Source organism: Astatotilapia calliptera, chromosome 16, assembly GCF_900246225.1.
Source record: "Astatotilapia calliptera chromosome 16, fAstCal1.2, whole genome shotgun sequence".
Lineage (NCBI taxonomy): Eukaryota > Metazoa > Chordata > Actinopteri > Cichliformes > Cichlidae > Astatotilapia > Astatotilapia calliptera.
The window spans coordinates 13047659-13075596 of record NC_039317.1 but is presented as its reverse complement, the minus strand read 5'-3'; the positions used below and the strand labels follow the sequence as shown (position 1 = coordinate 13075596).

Sequence of the window (27938 nt, the reverse complement as noted above, 5' to 3'; positions counted from 1 at the left end):
ATCCGAGATCAGCTGTGTATCTATTCTGCACGCATCTACATTTAAAGTAGGTACACACCATCAGCGCGGGGGTTGTTTGGTTGTAAAGCTCCTGGCTACCGCTTCATTGGTGAGTTTATATATGGCTAAGGTACTATTTTGGGGATAGGCGGACTGCTTGGATATTATAGCGTTAAGTTGAGGGGAAGTCTTCCCGTGCATAAAGCACCACATATGATTATGAATGTCGAGTAGTGGTGGGACTGAGATTAACCTACTTGTGAACAGCCGGGACTCACTTTGCTTAGCAAGAAAAAAAATTGCACATGTTATCGAAACATAATATTTTGCAAAGGGCTTGTTTTTACAACCCCTGGTTCAACCTGATGGAGGCGGTTGGCAGGTAGAATTACAACCAACGGGAGCTGGAACCAAGGGCACTTGTGCCACGGGGGGCTGAAAACACATCTCACGGTGCCACGAAGAAAGAACATTTCCAGGTAAAACTTAATGTACTGTGGAGAAAGGCGGAGCCTCGTCCTGTCACGTTTCGCACAGCGGCTCTGCGCTGCCCACTCCTCCAGCACATGGGATGGATGGGCGGTTCGTCACAGGCGCGCAGCCGTTCCGCCTCCGAGGCGTTGTGGAAGGAAGGATCACTGACGGGAGACTGCGCCGCAAGACGATAAACAAGCATCAGTGTCTGTATTTTATTGTTCATCTGCAGAGAGAAATCGCAACGGTGGCAAAGAAGCGTTTGTGCACTAGGATTTCAGGACCGGGACGTTGGAAATGCGCCGCCCTGCGTGCGCATTCGGAGACAACGTCCAACGCGTCAAAGAAATCAGATTTCTCTGGGTGACTTGTGTTTACACGGGAGTCAACCAAAGCCACGTTTTTGGCAAGCTATCTTGGTTGGGACAGTATAGTACAGGGGTGTTTAGCGCTTGGTTCTCCGCCTAAGCAAACGGTGGAGCGGAGCAGGGAGTAAAACAGCGAATAGACAGCACTCGAAGTTCTTTTTTTTTAATCCATGAGGGAAAAACTGAACATCATGGAGAGTTGCAGCTGATCGAAAGGGCGAGCACATGTTGGAGGTTTGTTTGAGCGCTGCGTAAACTTTGTGTATGGATGTGGACATGGAAAGTGTTGCAAACTAAACACAACTACAGCTAGCCTCGGTGGCAAGAGGGAAAGATATATTGATAGTGTTTTATTTTTGTTTTGGGGTTGTTGTTTTTTTGGAAGTAGGATTTGCTCTGTGTTGTTGTCATCGAGTTTCGGGCGAAAAGTCTGCTGGGTCAACATGGAGAGTCACGACGAGAAGGAGAAGTCGGACAACAGGTTCGCCCTCACTTACATCGGCTGGTCCCTGCTGGACAGGCGGACCACCCTACCCATGCTGCCGTGGCTGGTGGCCGAGATCCGCAGGCGGTGCGAGAAAGGCGACTGCGGCCCTGTGATGCAGCCCAGGGAAGTTCATCTGGTCCTCTGCCCCCCCTTCATCCGATGTGTCCCCACCACCAGCAACAACTCCTCAGTGTTCATATTCGAGCACAAAGCACAGCTCATATCTCGCTTCATTCACAACAGCAATGACCTCACCTATTTTGCCTATCTCCTGCGGGGCCAGCCCGACAACCCCGAGTCCGAGATGTCCTGTCACGTCTTTAAGGCCTGCGACCCCAACCAGGTAGGCCTGCTCCTCTCTGCACAGCACAGTTTTCAATACCATGAGCATGAATGGACCAAAACTCAGGCCAAAAAAAGTAACGCGGTGATCCATTAGGAACACACTTATAAAAAAGCTTTAAATAATATTTTTTTACACCTAAGAAGACCTGAAGCAAGTATCCAAATCAAACGTCCTGAGTATATGTGACTAAATTAAATATGATGTCATGGTGAGGCAAACTATTTTTTTAAGGGTGGACTGATCCTGTCATTAGCTGTAAACTGAAAAACAATGAGATGTCCAACTAAGCCTGAAGTGAAATGTCTCCAAGGTGAAAGCTGTATAATTTAATCTCAACCTCGCACAATATTTGATCAGTCGTTGGTCAAAATGTGTTTGTTTTGGGATTAAGTATTTAGGCCACTAGATGGTGGGCATGACAAACCCAGTACTGTGTTGTTGTTGTTGTTTTTTTGGTCAAAGTTAATCTATCCCTGGCCTTTCCCTGATCTTAAGTACAGTGGCCCTGAAGCTCAGTGCACCAGAGCTTAAGAAAAGACATATGGTTTCACCAATTTTGCACCACGAAGGGAAAATGATAGCTGAAAGCTCCCATTATAGAGTGGCATTTTCTGTCTTTGTGTCGGTTTATCCCTTTTGCAGCGTCATGTGTCAGACTGGAGAAGATGGGACTGTGTTTCCTGAAGTTGCAGCGCTCGGCGCTCTTGGGGCTGCTGTAGATCTGACATGTGTCTGGTGTCTGTGGTGTGACAACAACTGAATACAATATTGAGTCAGCACATTCACTTGCCGATCAGCATGCCACTCTTGAGTAATAACTGAAATAAACAGCCAGAAATCAGGAACGTGGGAGTCTGTGATTAAATATATATTGGTAGTAATCCTTTCTGCTCTTTTCTGAAAAGCAGTTCATAGCATATTTTTTTAGGAAGTTGCTGCACTCAGTAGCCTACCCTAGTGTTTATCTGAGTTATCTTTTCTCTGATTTGGTGGTAGAGAATGTTATTTATACAAGATTCTTAAACAAACGCAGTTTAATCTTGGTGCCACCTCAATTCCTAATTCCATGCAACCCATTCTGAAGTCTAACATCCCTACTCATGCTAATCCTGTTTTCCCACTGACTCAGGAAATGTGCACCAGTAATGTTCACAAACACATATCTAGTTATACTCACATTTTGCATTGATCTCAAGTGTGCCCGTGCCGTATCGTGTTTCCTGTGCAGGGGGCTGAGCACAATGTTTGTGTGTTAGTGAAAACTGAGGAGCAGAAGCGCCAGCAAGCTTAAGGCGTGCACACTTTCGAGGTCTCTGGCCTCTCTGCTAATGCCCGAATGTGTGTGCAGCAGTGAGAAAAGTATCTTGGACGTACCTCATTCATCACTATTACGCAACGAGAACTGGTTTGGCAACCAGCAAGCCCAAGCAACGTGTGCAAGGTGGACCATGTGGAATGCATGGCTAATTCTACCAGTACTCTGTTGCCATGTACAACACCCTGTTGCGGCAACTGCTAGCAGTCTGTTTGTCCCATTTTCCATACATAAACAGCATTTATTGCGAGCATTCTTACTACCACGTTGTGCGTTTTCTCTTTTTTCCAAACTGACTTTGAAGACACAAAAAATATTGCTTTATTTTTGGTTGGCAGGAATGGTTTCACATCTATTTTTAGTTGTAGAAATGACAGGCCTTCCTTGTGTAAGGAGATTTGGCATCTATCAAAATGATGAGAAAGGTTATAATGAAAAGACACTCTTGATGTCTTCAAGAGCACTGCAACTTATTAGATCCTTTTGGATTTAAGAAATAAAACGGTAAAGGAATAGCCCTGAATATGCAGTTTGCCTACAAACGTGACATCTCTCATGTATGTGTTTCAAATGTCATCGTGCTAAAAATCAGGTTTGACCTCCTGGACTTGAAATGCAGCCTCGGTCCTCACGCGTTCACTGTTAGGGTTAACAAGACTAACATTAACATGCCATGGATAATATTTTGCTAAAGCATCAAAGGGAAGATTTGGACACAAGTTAAACTTTTTTTTTCAGTTGAAGTGGGAGATGTTTACTTGACTTGTCTGTGAGACTGATAGGCACACATTCAGCACAGTCTCCAGTCAACACCACTGTGCTATTATCAAGCCAGCAACACACACTCAAGGCCTGCACAGCATAAACCACAGACCCCTGCATCATTTTTTTTTAACCTCTGCTCTGACTTGGAACAGTACCACTGTGGAATCACTCACTGGGTAACCTGTTGTCTCTGCTGTGGGTGATGTTCATTTTCAGTCACAGTGGCACACACTGTTAAACTAAAATAGGAAAAGTCATTGTCTACCATTCAGCTTTACAAACCGTGCAGAGCTTGTTTTTTCATCTATTATATCAAGTGCCTTTCCCTTTTGTGCCAAAGACAGGAATTGAAAAGCTTTTTTTCTTATATTACGTGCACCTGTTGCCCAGAGAAGGAAAAGTGGCCCAGTGTCTGTCTGTTAATGTGACCAGATTTCTGAGGCCACATATTTGTAACCGGTTATCATGATATTCTGTGCACAGTTCACAATGAAAGGGAAACTGTCTGCAGTCACTGATATGTTGTTACATGTCAGATAAGCATAGCAAGCAGCTTTGAATACTTGAGTTCTTGGATTAACTTTATAAAAATGTATATTATTAGCAAGCTGCTTGTCTGGTAATTTGGTGTGACAGATAAGTCACCGGATCAAATACAGTCATGTGAAAAAGTGAGTTTTGACAGGACAGGCAGCCAGGTGCACAGTGGGGACCCCACCAAACTCACCCCAAGGTCACCCCATGCAATGCTCAGAGAGAATGCAGAAAAACCCAAGATCTACATATGAGACTGTAATTAGAGAAAATACTGAACAAGTATGGCTGATTTGGAAGAATATGGACACCTCTTACCAACTGTCACGCATGGTGGTGGAGGGGTGATGATCTGGGCTCGCTTTGCAGCTAAAGGCCCTGGGCGCCTTGCAGTCACAATGAACTCCTCTCTATACCAAAGTATTATGGAGTGAAATGTGAGGCCATCTGTCTGACAGCTAAAGCTTGGCTGAAAATTGGGTCATGCAACAAGACAATGATCCCAACCACAGCAGCGAATCTATAACAGAATAGCTGAAAAACAAGAATAAAGGTGTTGCAATGACCCAAAGTCCAGACCTCAGGTTGATTGAAATTCTGTGGCATGGATGTTTAGAGAGCTGTGCATAAATAAATGCCTGCAAACCTCATTGAACTGAAGAAAAGTTTTAGATGGCAAGCCAAAATTCCTCTGCAGTCATGCAAAAGACTGATAAAGTCATACAAGACAGAAAATTATTACTTCAAGTTGTTGCTGCGAAAATGATCGTGTGTACTTAGTTTTTCACAGGGCTGCGTAAAACTCTATGAAAAGTTTCTTTTGCACATGGCTGTGAGTTCCCTCCTAAGTTTCAGTAAAATCAGAGCACTAACAAAGTGAAAAACAGTCTCTCCATAGCTGTTTAATTACCAGGATCTATGTTTACATATACACTTGTATTGGCAAAAAAAAAAAATAGACGTTTTACTGACGCATTACAATTTCCAGTTGTGACATCTTGTCACTGTGGCAGTAAAGATATCATAAGGAATTTTTGTTTGTTTGCTTGCTTGTTGTTGTGGTCAAATATGAATTTTGTTCAACTTACATTTGTCCTCAGCCACATGGAAAAGCACAGGCTACAGTGAGGTCAAACTTTAAATGTCAAGTGGCATCAGAACAAATCCTTGCAGAGCCAGAGCCACACAAAGACGGATATTTGGCCTTAAAGCAACTCCATAAATCGAAGTTTATGGTTATGACGTTAATAAGCTACAGTTTGTTTGTTTTTTCCGTCTTTCTATTCAATTTGGGCAACTTTCTAAGAACTTGCATCGCATGCTTTTAACTTAAAAGCATGCGATCTTTGATTGCTTCTGGTCTGACGTGGGGTATTACGTTTCATCTCTCGCTTGCTTTCTGTTTCCATTCTTATCTTTTTATTGACACAGTGATAACCTGTGCACCTCCAAAAGAGCCTAATTAGGCCTAATCACAGATATTGTGGCCGAACGTGAGACTCCGCAACTTCTCAGCGGTCTGGCTTATTGCTGCCGATAATAGCAGCAGAGCAATGTGCCATCTACTGTAAGATCTGATGTTATTAGGGGCTTTTGAAGAGCGCTTGGACATGATGGGAGCTATGCACTGAGAGTACTCAGGACTCTAGCAGCTCAGAGGGCACTATTCCCGTGTTTGTTTTCACCTAAGCTCTAAAGCTCTGCTCTGCTACTGGTGTTTATAGAGAAGCATTGCTTCACAACCGCCGTCGCTTATATCGTTTAATGAAGCCAGCCTATGATCACTGAATGTTACGCTAGTTTAAAGAACCGCTTTAGTGGGAAGAGGACGCTGGCTTTCCTTTAGTTCCTCAACAGCTTTTCTGCCTGCCTGTCTGTGCATGTCTCCCTTCAAGAGGCGAGCACCTTTGCCGACTCTGTATTGGGTAGATAAGGAATAATTGATCGCACGCTTCGGCATCATCTTACTCATGTATAATAAAGCAGCTCCTTTTAATGTTTAGACAAATCTGTCTCTTTTTCCCCCCCTCCCTTTGTGACAAAGTGTTGTGGTGGCCAGCTGTAGTTCTCAGCCAACAAGACCTTTTGCTTACCTCGACCTCGTAGTGTCAACACTGTCTTTTCCAATGAAGAATGCACTTTCACACAAAATGTAGCCATCAAGATCCCATGTGTGGTTTATTTTTCATCCCTTGTAAGTTATTACAGCACGTTTTCATTTATTCGCAACCCGCGTTTACAGAGAGCGCAGATATTTGTTTCTGAAGCTTAAAATGATCACCGCGATATTATTTTATCCTGGAAATAAGTCAGCCAACAGTTTGAAAATCATTCACAGTTTCTGGAGTGTGGGATTAGGACTGAGCATCACCCCCACCCCAGCCACTTCCACTTTTCCTCATCTCAAGGCAACGCTCTGTCACCAGCCAGGAAAAGCGCAAGGCCTTGAGGGGGGAGGTGGGAAAGCAGGCGCTTAGAAAGTGGGACTTTAAAATAGCCCCAGTAGCAGACGTGCATTTGATCTCATTGCCTTTTATGAAAATCAGACACGGGCTTTGTCAGGATGTTTGAGTTCATTCACAGCTTTTCTTTTCCTGTTTGCCTGCCCTCCCCTCTCTGCGCTCTGTTGTTCTGGTCACACCTCTGAAGTAAGCGCCATGTACTTTGCTATACAACTTCCCTCTCCAGTCCACATTAGAAATATATTTGTTCAACCGCCTGTATCCAGCTCTTATCTGATCTGATGTGTGCAGTCTGTGGAGCTGCTGTTTGTTCTAGCCCTCACTGTTGTCTTAAACACAGTATTTGGCTGACCTTGGCTGCAGCATTAGTTCCAGGCACTCTGCTTCTTTTAGGGAGCTTTAGCGTCGAGGCTTTCAGTCAGTTGTTTGCTGCCAAAATTTTAGTGCAGCGGTGATTCATTGCTCTCTGACTCCACTGCTATTGTTCAGTCCCCATTGTAAAAGTATTCAAAGCCTAAATTATGGTGGGTTTTTTTTTTTTGTCTTGTCTTTTGCCTGTTTTTTTTAAATTTTTAAATCTTTGACTTGTTATCAAAGCAAGCTGTTATCAAGCTTTGATGACACTAACACACTAGCTGCCTGCTAATGTTTAAGTGCCACAGTGTAGCAGCAATAGGCTTATCGACCTTCAAGTCTCGAGTTTCCCCCAGCCTTCTGTTTTCTGTTCATTGCTGTAGAGAGTGGGTGTTCCCCATGGCTGCACGCCTACCTCTGACACCACTGTAGCTTTTGGTCCGTCTATTGTTATAGTTTTTGTTCAAATCTTTTGCTCTTTTCAAGTTATTTAAATTTCAAGTCTAAATATGGTTTTATTTTATTTATGTCTTAACATGCATAACCAAAACAACAGTATTGATATGATTCCACGTAATTTTTTTACTGTTAATTTCTTACTTCTTCTTAGTTTTTATTTGTCATTTTGAGAATGACATGAAGCATTATTCATGTTCATACTTTACAGAATCTGACGAAAAGTTAGAAATTTCGTTGTCTTAGATTTTAGGGTTATGTTATACTCGTGCTCTTTCAATGTCTGCGAAGCTGGTGTTCCCCTCGACCTCCCTTAGTCTTTTTGTCATGGTTTTTCTTTGTTCCTGTCTTCCTGTTCATCACATCCTTTCATTCCACTTGCCTCGCTTACAGGTCCCTGAGGTGATTAGTAACATTCGCCAAGTGTCCAAAACAGCGCTTAAGGAAGATTCCAAACCCAAACAGGAAACCGACGAGGCCTTCTACAACTCCCAGAAGTTTGAAGTGCTTTACTGTGGCAAGGTAGGAATCGGTGCATATGCCTTTAGAATGGAGTGTTTTTAAGATAAAAAAGGGCTTCAATGAATGCTGTTGGTGTTGCAAAAATCCCAGGTGACGGTCGGATACAAGAAGGCTCCATCCACGCTCGTCGATGATTGCATCGACAAGTTTCGCCAGCACGAGATTGAGCGCAAACGCGTTCGACTCCTCAACGGTCAACGAGGATCCACGGAGAGCCCCCCTGTGGAGTTTCTCATGGGAGGCGAAGGAGACCCGCTCTCCTCTGCTCTGAATGAGACTATGGAAGACCCCAGAGGTCCTGGAGGGGAGGACGTGACCTCAGGTGGGGACGAACGCTTCAAACAAATTTATGATGAGGAAAAGTTTTATTGAAATGATGTGTGTGTGCACAGCAACAAGTAACTTGAAGGCTGGTCAGGTTCACATGTCCCACATTGTTGTAAGTAAATGCTGCTACTGTCAGTTTTGCAAGGACACAAAAGCTGATTTGCAACTCAAAATCAAGTTTAAACACAAGGAGACAAAGAGTGACTTTACAGACGTGTCTGTTCTGCACCCAAAATGACAACATTTGCTTGCATAATTTAGCTTCAGCCAAATAATGATTATAATGTTTCTTCTATTGGTTGGTTTACAGTGCTCACTTTGACTCAGTGTGGATTATTCTGTTTGTGCACCTCCTTGTATTACACTGTGTTCGCTGTTATGTTGACAGGCTAGTGTTCCAAATGGAAAACAGCAAGTTGCACGCTTACTTTTCACAAAATGTGGCAGCCATCCACATTTATGTAATTATCAAGTTGCTGGCTATACAAGCAAAAATAGGAACTAGACTTAAAAAAACTGTAATAAAGATAAAATATTTATAGGAAATATCCTTGGGTTTAGTATCTGTTAGTTTGGTAAAAACATGATTATAACCGAGACATTGATGGATGTGTTTATTGGAACTCTAAATGTATGCTTTCAAAAATTTCTGTGTTTTTATGGTAATATATGCGGTCGCTGAGTTTCCTAAAAAGACTAAAACTAAAACTGAAACTAACAAAAACTAAGCTGAACCAAGAAAATCAAGTGAAACTAAACTGAATTACAAACAAGATGAAAATGAAATTAAAATAAAAACTAAGTAAAAAATACACAATTATAATAACTCTGTTATTATCACTTTATGTTCATCAGGAGGCAAGTAAACCATTTACTAAAAACAAGAGGTCAGTAGAAAAATCTAGGTTAATTTAATGATTCAGTCAAACTGGGTAATCCTGTGTACTTGGTAGAACAGCACTGGAGTATATCCATTAGATCAATAGCGACTAAAGGTTCTAGTGATGTAATTTTCTAAACTTAGGTGTGAGTTCATGTTTGATGTGTCTGATCCAGGTAAAGGTATTCTCAGCAGCGGCAGTCAGAGCAACCTACGAGGAGCGTTCCCCGAGTCCATCCAGGAGGACTCGGGATTCGAGGAGCCCCAGGAGTTTCGGACACGCTGCAGCAGCATGGTGGGGAGTCTGCAGAGGAAGCCGGGAGAAGGCATCGTCATGGTTTCCACACGCCGTCGTCACGCTAGCGCACCAAATCACGTTCAGCCTTCGGATGCAGACAAAAACCGCACTATGCTCTTTCAGGTAGGAGAAGTTGAACGGAGTAAAGGGCTGTGCTGTACTGCTGCTAATGTGTTGGTGTCACAGTGAGAGCGCTTCTCTTCTCTTTGTCCAAATGACTGTTCAAGTTCTTTCCTTCGGTTCGATGCAGAACACTTCTCAAAATAACAGTGTTCTCACATGAAAATCTTTGTCTAGTATGGAGAGAAGTGACTGACCTGGGCCCTGAAGGCATCATTTATATCTTAATAAATAATTTGCAGTGAGCTTAAAGGGATGTCCACCTTACGTGTATGTGCACGCAGTGTACAGTTGGGCTGGCCGGGTGTCTTATTTTGCATTGTTTTGGATTTACTCCACTCTAAACATACCCTTTTCAATAATATGGATAGATTTTTTTAAGCTCCTCATGCCAAACCATAATTTGTGTTGTAAAACTTGATTCCATCTGTTACACCAGAAAACCAAATGGTCGCTGGCCTCAGCGCTGTTTGTCACGGAGGCCTCCTTTGCATAGACTCTCACTGCTGAGGTTCACACCACCGCAAATCATTTTTATGTGCACGTGGCTGGCAGCTATAATGTGTAGACCAGCTTGGCCTGGTGTAACTGTTCCAGTTAATAAGGCCGTAACTCCTGTGGTATTAAAAAAAATAATAAAAACTGACTTCACCACTGCTCCTGTGATAACACACGGTCGCTGCTTCATGAAAAACATGTGCGCCGCACTGTGAGCCAGCTGCCATTCCTCACGCACCATGCCTGTTTCGTCATGAAGCTACTTTTAAAAACTAGAGCACAACGCTCGATGTGATACTGTACGTAGCAGTCAATTATGAGGAAAAATCATTAGCGGAGACTCGCTGACCCTGATTTTAAAGCGCACGTGAGCGTCTTTTATCTCTATTGCCAATCGGGTCCCGGAATAATTATAGTCCTAGTCATAAAATGCTTAACATCACAGGAGATCCCAGTGTGTTTACACACATGCTCTCCCATCCGTGTTGTTTTGTGAGAACTTTTCATGCATCTATTACATGTTTTTACTTCACTCTGTGTGACCGTGGTCTCTCGTGTTTCATAGGTTGGACGTTTTGAAGTAAACCTTATAAGTCCTGACAGTAAAACTGTGGTCCTGGAGAAGAACTTCAAGGATATCTCATCGTGCTGTCAGGTTGGTGTATATTTACTTGTAATGTTTACTGAAAAGGTCTCTCTTGTGTCTCTGCTGCAGCCCTAGCAACTGGAATCTAATCACAGAGAGCCTTTGCTCATCTTTACACAAGAGCAGACCTTTAGTGTTTATTCCTTAATTTAGTGGCAGATCTTTGTCAGTAATGTAAGAATACACTTCTTTTCACCTTTGTTGGTTGTTTAGTAATTAAATACTAATTTAAATAATTAAATCATCATTATGGTGATGTGCTATAAAGTTCCACAGCTATCCCAGGCCTCTGAGGCTAGTTTGTCTTTTGCTCCCATCCCCAGGGTATCAAACATACTGACCATTTTGGATTCATCTGTCGGCACCACTCAGAGTCTGGTCCCAGTCAGTACGTGTGCTACATTTTCCAGTGTGCCAGTGAATCCCTGGTGAGTCACAGGAATTATGTAAATAAAATGAAATTCTTAAGTGCATGTGGCAAACATCTCTTTCTTTGTGCGTGTGTGTGTTCATTCGCCTGTGCGTGTCAGGTGGACGAGGTGATGCTGACGCTGAAGCAGGCCTTCAGTACAGCAGCCGCCTTACAAAGCAACAAGACTCAGATCCAGCTATGCGAAGCCTGCCCCATGCATGACCTGCACAAGCTCTGCGAGAGGATTGAAGGTAGGTCATGTCACCTGCATCAGACATCCGGCACTTCTCTCGGCTTTGACTCATGAATATATTGAATTTTCTCAGAGTTAAAGCAAGTTAAAGAGTACAGCTTATTTCATCTTCTCTGTTTCCAGGTCTCTACCCACCTAGAGCAAAGTTATCCATCCAGAAATATCTCTCCCAGCTGACCGACAATGAGCAAGCTGAGATTTTTGAGCGAGTTCAGGTCTGGCAATGGAGGTGACACTTTGATACAAACATATTATTTCTTACAGCTGTTGATTCACACTTGAGTGTTTGTGCATTCATTTCTGCAGAGACTGAAGCCTGCGTCAGACCAGGAGGAGAATGAGCTTGTGATTCTTCATCTGAGACAGCTCTGTGAAACCAAACAAAAGTCCCACCTCCACATTGGAGAGGCCCCTAAGGTAAGGGCACGAGAAAGCTTACGGTCCAGAAATAATTTCCAGCAAAGTGGTGTTTCTGTTGAATAGAGAATCGACACTTGGCGACATCACAGTTGTCGATCGATTTGTTGGTTTTACTCTAAATTTCACTTTGAAAAGCAAAAACAAACAGACAGGCTGGATCCTTAAAATGTTTCTAGTGGTCCTTAACATGAAATCTGAGAAACGTCAATTCAGACCCCTGATGGTTCTGAAAATCGCTTGCATGAAATGGCATAAAATTTGAATTTCTCAGACCGTATCCTAAGGTTTTGTTTTGGACTTTGTGTTGATAAAGGGATTGTGTAGAAATATTGATGGTAAAAGAACTCCTTAGCTGCTGTCTTAAATGTAAAGCTTGTTGCTTTGTATAGATGTAGATGTCCCTCTCCCTGAGACCTACAATGAACCGCTGTTTACGTTCTGTGAGTTGCTGAGAGGGGAAACACGACATTTAAAGTATGAGAGGATTGTGGATAATTGCTTTGGAATGATATACCCTGAGCGATCTGCATGCTAAATATTATCAATCATAGCGCAGTCTCCAGCAGCAGCACCACTTCTTTTAAAGCAGTTAGCAGCTATTGGCTGTTTCTTGCAGGCTTTATCACAGGATCTGCAACTGTATTTGTACAGTGAACCTGTTTTGGTTTATAATTAAATTCATTGAAGTCTTGTTAATTAAATCTTTTTCTTTTGCTGTCTAACAGAATGCAGCAAACAGCTCAGCAGCAGGAGATGGCACAGCCACCGGCAGTCGCTTCAAGCTCGACATTTTTAAGAATAAAGCGCGTTCATCCCTCACTAGCTCTCTGGAGAATATCTTTGCAAGGGTGGGTCTTTTTAAACATGTTTCCTTTTCTGCCACTGCCTTATCTTCCCCATTTCCTGCCGTTATATTATTATAACCATTTACTTATTTCCCCCAGTTTATCCCTGTCTTTTATGTCTCCGCAACGGACAGAAAGTAGAGCCGCCATGATGTTTACCTCTTACTAGTCTTCTAGGTTTCTGTTTCTGTGTCACTGTCATCACAGGGATTTGGATTGACCCATATCTGCCAGTGAGACAGCAGAATAATTCCTTAGCAGAGGCGTCCAGGAGAACTCTGCTGCCATCTGTTATTATCTTAGAGACTTAGCTGAACAATAATGCTGTTAGGCAGCAAGGAAACGTTTTCCCTTTGTTTCTTTCTGCTTCACTCTTAATCTAATCGCTGTTTCTTTTTGTCAGAAACAATTGTGTAAAAGAAAAAAAAGAGTGTTTTTACTTTTTTTAAATTTATTTATTTATTTTTTTAAATTTACCCACTTGTGTTTTTATAACTTTTGTACAATCATCTCTGTCACCAGGGCGCCAGTCGAATGCGCGGCCGCTTGGGAAGCATGGGAAGCATGAGCAGTTTTGAAAGAGTAAGTGTCCTTGAGGATGAACATGAGAATTCCCAGAGCTTCAGTCGGGGGACTCTGAGACTTCTCACTCTTACCCCGTGGCATCTAAAAGCATGCTATATTCCAACTGTGTCCTCGGGAAAGGGGCAGGTCGATAAGAATACTTTCACTTTCATCAGTGTCAGTAGGTGGATCTGCCAACAGTCCTCTTCGCATGAGGAGAAACGATTTTGTGCTGCGTTTTTCCCCACATAGTTTTGTGATCAAGCTTGCACTGACAAAAAGGCAGAACAGTACAAGAGGGAACGTGTGTACAGAGATGCTAGTGAGCCGTTTAAGGTTGTTGGCTCCCTTGTGGTTACTGCTGTGCAAAATGTGGAGTGAGAGCGTGATATGGTCCCTCTGACTCCTCATCAGTCATGATGGGTTTAGCAGTACGCTGCTACGATGAACAAGTAAACAAGCAAATTAACCAATTGAGTGCCAGGCACCCAATTTACAATCTAAAGGCTAGGTTAGGCTAAACCAAACCCAACATAAAGTTGTGGCTGGTGTAGCAATTATTTTATAATTCTATACTTAGAATTAATTAAAGAGGTTTCTTTGAAATGCAGCAAACGCATTTGTAACTAAAATGCCGATGCAGCACAGGGATGCTGGATTTTTTGCATGGTTTTTTTTGTTTTGTTTGTTTTTTGTTTTTTACCGTGCATTGTGTTCTGCATCCTGATTGGCTATAGACCATTGTCAATCAATCTCGTGCCGTGTCTTCTGTACAGTACAGAATGCGTCCAGCTTGTCAAATTTACATAAATCTTCAATCGCTAGCAGTGTGACTCTGAAGTGCTGCACTGTATGTTTGTAAGTTTTCTGATCAACATACACAAATATGTTGACAAAACATTTTGCACTTTGGTTTCATTCTATGATACTGGACTTAATTTTCTACGAAGGTTAGAACTTGGAGAGTGTTTAAACAAGAGAGATTAGTGTGAAAATGTTCATGCCTGTCTGAGAAAAGTGTATAAAGTGTGTAGTGAGGGGTTTTACAGCCTTAAAACATCTATAATAATTGTAAAAAAAAATAACGTTGGCTACTTTGTGGATTTCACTTATCACGGGCTATTTTTAGAACGCAACTCCCGTGATAAACGAGGAACCACTGTATTGTTATATAACACATCATAAAGCACATGCTGTAGAATATTGTGCAAATGTCTCGAGCCGTCCTTCATTTTTCATATTTTTTTAGGAAAATGGGAAATCACCATAGTGATTCAGTGAAACATACAATGAAAGTACAGCATATAAGGCAAAAACAGAGACTGTACAATTCTAATAAGCTTGAAAGGCAATATTTGGTGTTGTATCATGATTTTAATTTGGTATTATTACAACGGCCTCTACAGTCACAAACCTGCTGGAGACCTGCAAACAGACTTTAAAGGGTTAAAACTACAGAAAAGAAGTGTTACTTGTTTTACTGAGGCCGCAAAAGTATGAAATACTCTCTCCTTGTAGCAGATGTGTGACTTTTTTCACCGGATGTGTTAATACTGTCATATCAGATTTATTGAGAATACTAACCGCCAAGTAAGGACGATTATTAATACCAGTCTTCAAATGGCAGCTCCAAGTGTCTGGGAATTTATTAAGCTATTATTTCTCTTTCTTTTATCTATGATTAGCCACACTGGCTATTGCAGGTTTTAACAAATGTAAGCGATCATTTATCATGGAGTGACATATATCATTTTAATTTATGAGGTTCAAGTAAAGGTTTCTGTCATTGAGATGTCTTTAAAAAGTCCGGAAAAAGTTGCTTTGATTGGGATTAAATGAGTAAGTAGTCTCGTGGGGATTCTGTCAGGATGTGATGAGCTGGTGAAAAGGAAATCCCACTCAGGATGTCCAGTTACGCATCTGCTGAGCCACGTGTGGCCTGGATTTGTCTTCTCGACCCTGACGTAAGAGAGATTACTGCAAAAGTCTCTGATTTGAGTAAAATTCTATCATCAGTTTTTCCTAAAATTAACAACAGCATCAGGTTGTTAGATGACATCATCGTCTAGCGTGATTTGCAAACAGACCTCTTTCCAGTCTATAATGTCATCAGCTGTAGCCCTCAATTTTTTAATGTCATCAGCTACATTAAAAAAAAAAAAGAGCGCATTGAAAGCAGCAGCATGACCTAACCCTGATCTTAAATAGGGAGGTCTCTAAAAGCATGATGGAAGGAGATAGGAGGGCTTTCGTGTACAGTTGCGTGTCACCGAGGTCCTCCCCTCCAATGGTGTGTGATGTTGTGAGTCACAGGACACTGGCCATTAGAATACAATAGATGTGGGAGTTGTGCCACCAGACATGAGGCAGCACGGAGTGATAGCGTGGAGTATAAAGTTGAACCATGGACTGAGGCTTGCTCTGGGTTGAATAGGTGAGTGTGCGATTGAGTGTTTAACTTGGCTGTGAGCTGTGTCGTGTGGTTTAACTTCCAGTGAAACATGGACTGATTTTTCACTTTTTGACTTTTGCCTTCTGTCACTGACATTTTGTTTGATTGTATGATCCACAGAAATTTAAGCCATTCATAAAAAATGTCATTAAATATGCATCACTGGAAAACAGTGAAGTCATAAATATGACTGACTGCTTCCCGCCTTACACATTCTGTCCTCTTCAGCAGGATGAGGAATCTCCTGGTCACTCCCCCCCAGGTTCCCCTCCTGCCTTCCCGGACGAAGACCCGGAAGCTGGCTTTCAGTTTCGTCGGCGCGCTCACACCTTCAGCCATCCACCTGTGAAAAAACGCATCTCCTTCGACGGCCAATTGCCAATACAGAACAAACAGACTCCGCTTCGCAGGCAGCAATCCGTTAACCCAGAGTTGCTGCAAAGCAGGTAAATATAAGCTAGTTTACAGTTAATCACCCTCTGCAGTTTTAAAGAAGGGTTCTGCGTCTGTTTGGTGATATTTGCAGGAGTTAATAATTTGTTCCTTTTTGCAGTTATACAGATCCCCTCCCTTTCCGCCTTTGCTGGATTGAGCTTTTGTGTTTTGTTTGAAGATATGGCTAATGCTAACTTAATCATTAGAACTGGTTGCTTTTCTTTTAATCGCGTCAACAGTGTGTGTGCACAGACATTGTAATCTATTTGCAGCACTTTGATCAGTCTATAATCTCTTCACCTTCTGCCCCGCTGTCCTCGAACAATAGCATCACAAGTTTCCTGTCACTGTTTTGATCCCTCATAAGCTCCCCACTTGTTTTTTTTTCCCTTATTCATTTCTGTGCTTGGACCGAAAGCTCTTTGTTTTGTGTAATGTTTTTCTTTATTTGTGGGCATTTCATGTTTGGCCCGCCCAGTCCCGTGGCTGTTTCAAGAACACGCAGTGTTTCAGAGAGCGAGTCCTCCTCCTCCACCTTCAGCCTCCCCTCCTCCTTCACTGCTCCCACTTTCCTGAAAAGCTTTTACCAGGGCTCACTGGGTTCCCTGAACTCCCTTCCAGACAGTGGGAGCCTCAAGAGGTGAGAGGGGGGTGCTCAGGCAACCCCCCTTGCTTAGACTGAAATGCACCCCATACCGGGGACTTCATCAGGAATGAGATGGGTGGGAGGGACAGGCTGTTCTTTGCTGGCAGTAGCAGTATTCCCATTGGCTGTCAACACCTTTTTAACACCCAGCTTTATTGCCCTGTATCTCTTTTTCTGTATATCCAAAGCAAATTTGTCTTAGGATAAAATTCTTTTTCATTTTTTTCCACACCATGTATGCAGCTGGAGCCATCCTCTTCCTGTTTCTCTCAGCAGGGGATGCTGATGCATCCCTCCCTTGTTGCATTTGCATGTGCATTGCAAGCTTTTTGCTTTAATAACTGTGTCTCACAGCTTTAACCTTCATCCTTCCTGACTGGTGCAAGAGTTGCTACTCTAACTCGTCATGCTAATAAGATTCCCTGATACGTTTATGTTCAGCAGTTGCTATTAATGGTTAGCTTCACAAATAAGCAAATATAGTGTGTTTGATACCTGATGGTGCAGCAGTAGGAGCAAGTTTTTGAGCACAGCTTACAATGATGATGAATGAGAAGTTTAAATGGCACAGCACTGGAGACACTTGATCTAAATACTCCAACGTGCTCGCAGCCTAGTTTGCTTTGTTGATTGCACTGTATGACAACTTTGCCCCTTAGGGACTTGGCGAGCATGAAAACATAGCAAGAGGTAGTAGGTCAGGGGAAGAGTTTTAATCTGTTAAAGAGACAGTGTTATATGTGTAGAACAATTGTTTTCTCAGTGCCATTTGTTTCAATCCAAGGTCACTTCCTGTTTTTCACTGCCCACGTGATCCGACGGGCTCTTGTGTGCTAAACAAGCTCGCCAGCTGTTTAAGCGACACTGAGCGAGAAGCGAAAAAGCTCTGTTCTTGTGCAGACTAAAGAATGCAATCTGCACTTTCAAAGGAACTGAATTAAAATTTGCTTAAATTTTCACAACCCACTTTTGCTCTTGCAAGGCTGGTAATTGTGCGCTTGTGTAGAAAACCTCTGTTGACATGGATGAGAAATGGGACGTTCGGTATTCAGTTCAGCAGCACAACAATGTTCATCACGGTCAGCTTTTACTGGCATTTATTTCCTGAGTTGGAAGGAGTTGCTATGAGGTGGGGAAGTTTTTCAGTTCTGATTTTTCATTTCCACTTACTAAACCAACTTCTTTTTCAGCAGATGAACACACGTGCATGCACCTCAGCTGTGGCCGATGTTTCTCTTTTACATGCTGACTTTGCTACTTTATTAACATTTACACTGGGAAGGAGTTAGTGGCTGGAGCAGTATGTTGAAGTTTCATCTTGGCTATTTTTTTATCAGTCCAGAGAGCTTGTATTATTTTACCACCATTGTGTGTATGTGTGCTTATGTTTGTGTGTCTGCATTTGTAAAAGTGTGCTGAAAAGAGAGTCTGTGTAAGCTGACACCTGACTCGTTTATCAGGTGTCACTGACGCTGCTGTTTTCTCTCGTAGCAATGGCGAAGGCAGGAAGAGGACTCTGTCTGGCTGTAGCAGTGACTCGTTCAGCGGGGGTCTCCCTCTGAGCCCACGCAGGGTCTCCTGGAGACAGAAGATCTTTCTTAGAGTCGCATCGCCAATGAACAAGCCATCTGCATCCATGCCGCACACAGGTCTGGCAACTCGATCCTTGTAAGAGTTCAAGAAACACAATGTAAAAGCTTTGTATAATCCACAGATCTACTAGAAGGCAGATCGAATCTTCTTCTAAGAAATGACAGTACCTCAAACAGATTTTTAAATTCCAGGCTTATATGCAAAGACTGAGGGTTGAAAAAGAGCAAAGGGAGAACAAGTAGCTTTGTACCATTGTTTTCCCCCATGAATAAGTCTCTAACAAGGTTTTTGACCAAGCAGCATTGCAAAATTGTATCATGATTTTTATTTACGACTGATTTAGTCATATATAGTTAGAATATTTTCTGACTGAAGCCAGAAAAAACAGTTTCATTTTTTGACTGCTTTCTTGAGTTTTGTCTCCAATGTTGACAGTCAAACATCTGTCTCTAAGAAGTGATTCTGTTTTTTTTGTCCTTCTGTTCAGTTAAAATTGGTCTGGGTTTATTGGAGCTCCCTGCTGTGTTTTTTGCTGCATTGATGGGAGCAGTGAGACTGTTAATACACTGTAAAACCAAAGCAGATCAGAAGCTAGAGCAGTCTGAATGCCTGTGTGCAGCTGCAGAGCTGAGTGCTAACAATCTGTGAACTATCACTGCAGAAAGCCCATCTTTATTTTCTAGCATTCATTGTCCCAAAAGTTTTGACTTAACAATATATTTTCTATATTTACCATGTGTTGGATGTTGTGTTTCAGACGACTCCGAAAACAGGGAGCTGTTGCCTCTCTCTCCTCGTGCCTCATCTCTGGACCCTTTGGGTCAGCTGCTGCCCCAGGCAGGCGACCCTGGGTCAGAGAGGAAGTCAAAGAGGACGGCAGCTGACTACCGGGCTCTCTGGAGGACAGCTATCCACCAACAGATCCTCCTGCTGCGTATGGAGAAGGAGAATCAGAGACTTGAAGGTGAGTCTAACTAGTTAATTCTACACAAAGTATAGTGAACTTGAGTGGAGCCTGGTACTATGACTGATATTGATATTACCGCAAAAGACTTCAAAGTGTATATAAGTATTTTTTTCCCCTCAGTAACTGTTAGTATCTATAACTTGAAAGCTTGGATATCATTGTTAAGTTATATTAAGCTAGGAAGATATTTATTACAGTAATAATTTAAACTCCTGTCTCTTTACTTCACCTGTCATCTAAACTTTACACTCAACCCTTACCCCGTACTCCAATCTTTAAAGTCTTGTCATTCCCAACTGAAGCTTTATGATCATGGACAGAGATAAAGGAGCTGAGGTTAGCAGCTCGTTAAGCTCTTTCATTTTTTGTTTATTTTCAGAAGTCTGGTAACGCCATACTGGTTTTGGGACACTTGAGCAAAGCTACATTTAGTTTTGGTTTTGCAGCACTTTCAGATAGACAAACTTATGTAGAAGCGGTAGTGTAGCTTACAATGAAGTCTTGCAATTTTCCTTTATAAAAAGACTGAAATAATAGCACCAGTAGTGCTACAGTGGATTGTCCAGATGCAGCTTTGCAAACCCAAGGAAACAAATGGCTAAAAAATGACATCAAGTGGGTTATTTTGGGGGCTTTTGGGGCTTTATTTTTGGCGATTGGGAACAGCTATCTTATTATAAATGAATGATTAATGAAGTTACCCTTTAAAATGCTAAAGAAAAGACCTAAGATCATAATATTTTGTAAATGCCCAGATCAAACCATGGACCTAATAAATATGTTGCTTCCAGTGACAGACAGGAGAAGTACTATGTGTCGCTTTTATATTCTGAACACCAACACATCTCTTTCCCTTTGTTTGCTACTATGACATCAATGCTGGTCTGAGGACCTAACTGTGAATAACTGTTTAATAGAAGGTAAGCAACATAAAAGGAGAATTTGGGATAAAAATAAAAGCAGATGTTTTTGCATGCGTCTGGTGGCTGGTTATTGTACCATTCGATTCAGCTTTTTTTTTTTTGCGTGCATGGTGATCATACTTTATGATTTCTGTTATTTTTTGTGCTCCCATTATGCTGTTGTAAGTTTCTCCATGCCCATTGTGGCTTGCGTTTATGTGAAAAGGGTTTCCATGTTATCCAGTGATTAAAGGTTGAAGCCGCGATGCTTTGTATCCACGCTTTCTCTGGAACATGAAATCTTTTAATTGTCATTATTCTTTGCTACAAATCCAAAGTTATAGGGGCTTATTTCGAAGTTGTTGGCCTTTAGTCTCATTTTTTGTTTCTTTCTGAAAACAGAGTCTTTAATGGACTTTAATGTATTAAATATGAGTCGGTCGCTTTTTATACTGATATTTATATATATATTCATATACATTCTGTTACAGCGAGCCGAGATGAGCTGCACATCCGCAAGATGAAGCTTAACTACCAAGAAGTGAGCGAGTGCTCCAAAGATGCACAGGCTTTGTGGGAGAGAAAACTGACAGCCCCGGGCAGAACAACGGTCCCACAAGACAAGGAAGAAATGTATCGTGCCCTCTGCCAAGGTGAGAGGCACTAAAAAAAGAAAAAAAGAAAACCGTATCACCAGTGGCATGTAAACAGCACTATAAATAAATCTGAAACTCCCCACAGGACAAAAAACATTGTAAGTTAACATTGTTTCTTTTATTTCTGTTGTGGTTTTTTGTGTGCAGGAGTTCCAAAGAGCAGACGCGGGGAAGTCTGGTTGCTTCTTTCCCATCAGCACCGGCTGCGTCACAGACTCCCGCCACGTCAGCTAGCCCTGGATACCCACTACCATGACCTCCTCAAGCAGCTCACTGCACAGCAGCATGCCATTCTGGTCGATTTAGGTGTGCACAGGACCACAAAAACCCACGAATTTCATCGAAGATACAGATACAATCTATGCATGTAGAAAGGTTTCTGTGTCTATGTGAAAAAGAAAGTACACCCCATGATTCAGTTTGTAGACTCTCCTTTAACATGTATGCGTTTGTCAGTCTTTCACATTAGGGTGGAGGTATTTTGGCCTACTTTTCTTTGCAACATTGCTTCACTTCATTGGGGTTTTCAGGCATTTGTTTATGAACAATCTGGTGTAAGATCTAGATTTGACTGTGTGCTTGTGATCATCGCCCTGTTGCATGGCTCAGTTTTGACCTCACATTTGACTGTAGAATACTTTGTTTGGCTGCAAGGTGCCCAGGTCCTGTGGCTAAAAAACGATCCCAAATCATCACCCCTCACAGCATATTGTGCTGATATGCTGTGTTTGGTTTTTGCCAAATGTGGTGCTGTGCATTATGGCCAAAGGACAAAGGACTGCAGAAGTCTGGGAAACCTTTCAAAACAAGCTGCAATACTTCATTCTTTTTCTGATTGTAATGAACTCGAGCATTTAACATGCTAACTGAGGCCTGTAAGATTTGAGATTAAGCTCTCAGGTGTTTTACAGCTTCTTTGAACATTATATAGTCTGACCTTTTGGTGAATTTGCTGGTACGTCCACTCCTGGGAAGATTGTGGTATTGTGTTAACACACACCTGAAAGCTCCAGACCAGCAAACTGATATAAACATCTGATATATATATTAATTAGCTTCTGGCTGCTACAGAACCTCTGAATTCCAATGGGAACAGTAAGGTTATGCTTAGTTTTCGACAGGAATTCACAGAGAAACTTTCTTTTTCACATGACACACGCTGTATCTGTTTATGATTATATATGTTGAGGAAGGCCGGAAATCTGAAGATGGCCTCAGCTGGTCCTTCAGCAAAGGCGACTGTTTTCAGAGCTGTCACTTCAGTATTGTTGCTCGTAGTTTAATGTGTTAACCAGAAAACAACAATTCCTGGTTATTTTTCTCACATTTACTCTCACTATCTCTCTCTGATTAGGCCGGACCTTCCCCACCCACCAGTACTTCTCAGCCCAGCTTGGCGCTGGACAGCTCTCCCTTTACAACCTCCTGAAAGCTTACTCTCTGCTGGATACAGAGGTACATACTGTAGTCCCCACAGTGGCTCACTTTAAGGCCTGTACTGTAATGATTGTTGTGAAATTTGCAATAACCCCCTTTTTAAACATTTTTTTTAAAATTCTTGTGCTGCACAGGTTGGCTACTGCCAGGGTATCAGCTTTGTGGCTGGAGTTCTGCTCCTCCACATGGGTGAAGAGCAGGCCTTTGACATGCTGAAGTTTCTCATGTATGACCTCGGCATAAGGCGGCAGTACAGACCCGACATGGTCTCTCTGCAGGTCAGTGGGTGGAATGAACAACTTATTCTGTCACAATGTCCAGTGTTTGTGTTCATTATGTATTGCAGGAATATTTGCAAATGTTAAGCTCCAGTGCCACCGCTGACCTTAAAGACAATGCTGTGCACAATTACACATGCAAATGTCCATTGCCAAAGGTGGCGTTCAGTTTAAACAAATTCCAATCTATTCGAAACAGTTATACAGTAACAAATGCTTGTTACTGCATAACTGCTATAATGCTGTAAACATTCACTTTTAGCTGTTACTTACTGCTGCATGAACCCTTGTGTGGGTTTTATTAGCTACCAAGAGCAAACAGCAGTTAAGTGTCTCCACCTCTTAGTCAAACCACTCCTGCTCTGTATCTGTTAAACATCATCTGACCTCGCTGCAGTTACAGCATCAGCAGGCGTGGTAATATTTAATCCGCTTCAGGTAACTGCTGAGCCAGGTCTCTCTTCCCTGCAGGGTTTACACTTTTAATCCAAAGTTTTTAAAGTCAGGAGGAGTTTCGTCTGTTTTCTCTGCACAGTGGCTCAGTTTGAGGGAGCTAAAGGTATTACTTGCTTTCTTTTTAACTGTCAGGAAATTGTAAAACTTGATAACTGTCTAATTTTAGCCTGAGCTAACTTCTGCTTCCTTTTTCTATTGGTTGTACTTTTGACTAACGTGCTGTTAAAGAGCACAGATCATCAAATGTCTGGCCGTGACGCATGTCTGAGCAAGTCTATGAAATAATAATACTTAAAGGGCTCTGTGTTTGGATAAAAGTTGGCTTGCCAGCTTGTGATTCCTGGATTGCTCTGTGACATTCTGTTAACAAGTCCTGACATACCAGTTTGACGCAGCATGTTTTGACCTGCTTCTGTGTTTATGTGTGTGTGCAGATTCAGATGTACCAGCTCACCAGGCTGTTGCACGACTATCACCGTGAGCTGTACAACCACTTTGAGGAGCACGAGATCTGCCCGAGCCTCTACGCCGCGCCGTGGTTCCTCACGCTCTTTGCCTCGCAATTCCCACTCGGCTTTGTGTCCCGGATCTTTGGTATATACATATCTTTTTTACTTTTTCTTTTTAGATTAATGGTTTGTTTGCTCACATGCAAAATTGGATATGATAATTGAATTGTCTGCTAAGCCCTACAGCTCGAGGAAAAACATCGTAAATCACTACTGGTTTATGTATTGCCTGTTTTTCAGATTTTGTGTTTGTCGAGGGGTCTGAGGTGATTTTTAAAGTGGCCCTCTGTCTGCTGGGCAGCCATGAGGGGGAGATAGTTGAGTGTGACAGCTTTGAGAGCATTGTGGACTATCTGAAAACGACACTCCCCGCCCTCAGCCACACACAGATGGAGCAGACCATTGCTAAGGTACACAAACTGCCCTTTTTTTTTTTTTTTTTTTTTTTTTTTTACAGTGCCAGATTATTAAACAAACAGTAACACTTGGAAGTGCATCCTGGCCCAAATTTGATACTAGTGAAAGCTCAAAGCTCAAATCCTTACAACATCCATCAACCACTAAATAACTGAAATTCATGGTTGGTGTCGAAGAATGCACTTTGTTCCCTAGCGACTTGTGATTGCCAGGGGGTCGATGACCAGTCTCTTGGCCTGTGTCAGTAAAGCTTCAGAATATGCTTTTACCTCAGAAAGGTGCCCACGTGATTTGAAGCTGTTTGTAAGATCACTTTGGTCTTTTTGTGGCTATTTGTTGATGAACACTCCATGCAGGTGCATTTCCATTGACCTTAATGTTTTGGTACCAGAGTGTTGTACGATAACGAGCTGTCTTTCAGTGGCATCTATCTGTCTGTTTATGGCCAGGTAATGGAGATGGACATCTCAAAGCAGCTGCAAGCATACGAAGTGGAGTACCACGTTCTACAAGATGAGATGTTAGAATCTGGACCACTGCCTGATGACTCTGAGCGGCTTGACAAGCTGGAGAAGACAAATGCGCAGTTGAAGAAGCAAAATATGGAGCTGCTGGAAAAACTTCAGGTAAGGAAGTGAAGGTTCAAACCTCTATGAGACCCCAGCCCCACCCACTCCCCTGCCGGGTGTTACTTAATTTTGACGTGACTATGATATAATTGAGGTAAACATTTTAACCCAGTGTCACTGTGTGGAGACAATTTTGAAGCCAGTAGTAGTACCTAAAACTACCTATAGATGGCACTAAAACACAAGTTAAAAACACAGTACCAGTGTTTGTAAGACAAAGGGACTAAATGCTGCATGCTCTGCAGATATCGCTTCACTAATGTTTAAAGTAGAACCAGTAAAGTCACACCTGATGGTCTTCATATAAATACACGTTAAAGAAATATTTATTTACTGTCCCATCTGTCTCGTCTGAGTCACACCTATGGTGTTGGAAATCTGCTCGTACAACATTTAACAAGTGCTTGTGATTCTGTAAGAAATAAAATCATATTTGATTTGCACTTTTAAAAAGGTCACGTGCTATCGTGTGACTACAAGTTACAAATTCTTCCTTTTTAGACTTTTAGTTTAGTTCTGAGATTTTGTAACTGTATTTTGTAACCTGTATTAGTTTCACCTCCTGTTTAAATGTTAGTCTATACATTGTACTCTGTGTGCTCTAACATACAATGTTTGTGTCCTCCAGGCTGCGCGGCAAAAGATTCAGACTCTGGAGACGAGCATGGAGAACTTCCTTTCTCGGGAGAGCAAAATGAAGCACATGATTCGCTCTCTGGAGCAGGAGAGGGCAGCTTACCAGAGAACCATTGAACGCATGCGCTCGTGCCTTCCTCCTGATGCCTTGACAGATGTAGAGATGACCCAGATCAAAACAGGGCCCAACGGGAAAGCCAAAACAGCAGCCAAAAAGCCCTGATGGCAACCAGGGTGCCGGCTGCTGTGGGCCAGACGCACAGGCAGATACCAAAATGAACAAATGAAGAGTGTTTTGTGGAAAGCTGCTGAGTTCCACCGCATTGTTGTAATGCTGTACAAGAGCTGTACACTATTTTTTTTTTCTTTCTAAATGTGTTTTGTCTGAAGTGGAGACGCGCAGACTGTATAGGGAAATATCTATGTGACATTCGTCAGAAGATAATAGCGTAGTGGGAGGAGAGTTTCATCTGTATTAGCAAACAGACCGTTCCCATAGTGCATTGGAGCCACTGTTCGTCTCATCCATTTCACTGCCAGTTTGAAGGTGAGATCAAGATGCACACCATCCTTCACTTCTGAGATTTTTTTGGTGAGAGTGAGAAACGGATCTGCTCCTGCAATGTTTTTTTTGTTCTTTGAGCACTACCTTCATTCTCAGCAACACTACAAAAGTAGTGAACAGAAGGTGCCTATTGGCAAATAATCTTTTGGACCTCAGGGTCAACTTATAGCCATTACCAGTGTCTTTGATCTTGGAGTGAAGATCGCGTTGTTTTTGATATCTTCAAACTTGTGTCTGCGATGGACGCGCAGCCTCAGGCTATTGATGTTGCTTTGTTACTTCTGTTTAATTCACTTGAAATTTTTGTGAATGTAATTTCTCTCCAAAGATCACGGTGAAAATGTGTCGTTCCCCACCTCGCCCACCTACAGAGACATCTGAGCACACATCTGCCATATTAGGCTTTAAACTTCTGCGGATACGTATATAGTATCATGTTTATCTCTTGGCATCGCCTCACTGCCTTCACGTGAGAGAGCTTTAGTACTTGCACTTGCTACTTTTAAGGAGGAAGTGTTTCTTCCAAAGCTCAGGCAGGATGTGTGGTTGTCTGCCTTTTCAGTTTCCTGTGTGACTGACCGCGGTGTCGCCTTCTTTTAGCACAAAGATCAGACACTGAGACAGAGTTCACACTCCCCGGGCGCCGAACAACAGACCAAGGTGGAGGAGTGATCTGAATGTACATCACATGGTTCTCTCAGAGAAGAAAAAAGTCTGTATGCGATTTTTTTTTTCTCTTTTGTTTTGTGTGTAACAGTTGAATGCAGGTAGCTAGTCCTGTAGATCTAACACACAGTGGCAGTTGCTTTGCTGGTTGTCACACGTCAGCATGTTTGCGTTAAAACTCAAGTGTTTAGGTGAGCAGAGCAGCAGTAAAGGAGAAAACTTGAAGACACTTGAGTGTTCTATTCACTGGTAGGGAGTCTCTCCTAATACAGGGTAATATATACAGTATATAGGCACACACAAACACACACTGTGATGTGAACTGCCTGGCTGTAAGGACAGACAGTTTTATGAGTTCAGCGAGTGTCCCTGGCTCCCTTTTCAGTTTTGTTTTAGCCCACCCCTGTGTCTGACTCACCATCACTGGTTCTGATTGAAAGCAAAGCAGTCTTGGGCTTGACTTCACTTTGAGAAAACGCCCTTCCGTTTAAACCAAGGTGATGTCTATCAAAGGGAGGGGGAAAAAGTACCCACTAACAGTGTCTATCACTCTTTCCGTCCTTGGTGACAAGTTGCGATGACACATTTGTCTGTTTCACTTTTTATTTTTAAATGTCAGTACATGTGGGCATGTTCTGTGGCAGACAATGCAGTGTGTTGATGTTAGGGATCCTTTACCCAGAGCACAGCAGCTGTTCCACGCAAGGCTGACGAATCGAGCCCGATCGTCTCGGTCAGGGTGGGAATTTGTCTTGTAATTGATGCGATTTTGTTCAAATTCAGGCCAAACGATTCATACTTTATGGAGAAATGGCCACATCTTTACAGCAGGGATTTTCTAAATAGTTAAGAAAGGAAAACATATCAAACAACAAATTGTTAAACATCCATTCTTCACCACTCCCCTGCCTCTTTTTGCCTGTGTTTTGCTTAACTACAGAATTTGTGAATCTTAGAAATAGGTCACCGAACCAAAGATGTGATTGTTTTCCAAAAGCAAATTCATTCAATCAAAATGAAGTGACATCTGTTTGCAATCTTTTGGTTTTTACTATGACAAGAACTCCAACAGTTACCAAATATTGGTAATTTAAAAACACAAAAAAGGTGCATTTTTTTCCCCATCATGTTCATTTTTTGTGCCAAAGATGGCCTTTGTTTCTTTTATTCAGAGTTATGATAAAAGCTTCTTTTTGATATCTAATGTAAAGCACGTTCAGGTGCTGAGTCTTGACTTCTACAATAATGTGTGCATCACTGTGTTTTAACAAAAGACTGTCAACACGAGGGCTACCGAGAGGCAAAGAAACTGTCATGAATTCTTCAATAAACCTCACCTTGCCTTTTT

General features: G+C 42.2%; 1 protein-coding gene across 5 annotated transcripts; it reads left to right on the top strand.

Moving 5' to 3' along the window:
* The first annotated feature begins 48 nt into the window (after window positions 1-48).
* Window positions 49-27938, top strand: tbc1d4 (TBC1 domain family, member 4). 5 transcript variants are annotated; one of them, XM_026144337.1, is made up of 24 exons: window positions 50-1076; window positions 1231-1672; window positions 7955-8083; window positions 8174-8405; window positions 9467-9711; window positions 10772-10861; window positions 11176-11280; window positions 11383-11515; window positions 11641-11732; window positions 11824-11934; window positions 12663-12785; window positions 13305-13364; window positions 16027-16244; window positions 16712-16873; window positions 18371-18528; window positions 19230-19436; window positions 20833-20994; window positions 21145-21303; window positions 22352-22452; window positions 22569-22712; window positions 23603-23762; window positions 23918-24087; window positions 24544-24720; window positions 25352-27938. In XM_026144337.1, the coding sequence occupies exons 2-24, from the start codon at window positions 1286-1288 to the stop codon at window positions 25580-25582; spliced, it is 3756 nt and encodes a 1251-aa protein (XP_026000122.1). In that variant the 5' UTR covers window positions 50-1076; window positions 1231-1285; the 3' UTR covers window positions 25583-27938. The 5 variants fall into 5 exon arrangements, with proteins under 5 accessions (XP_026000123.1, XP_026000122.1, XP_026000120.1 ...); XM_026144338.1 differs by having other exon boundaries at window positions 49-1672; window positions 16030-16244; XM_026144335.1 differs by having other exon boundaries at window positions 50-1672.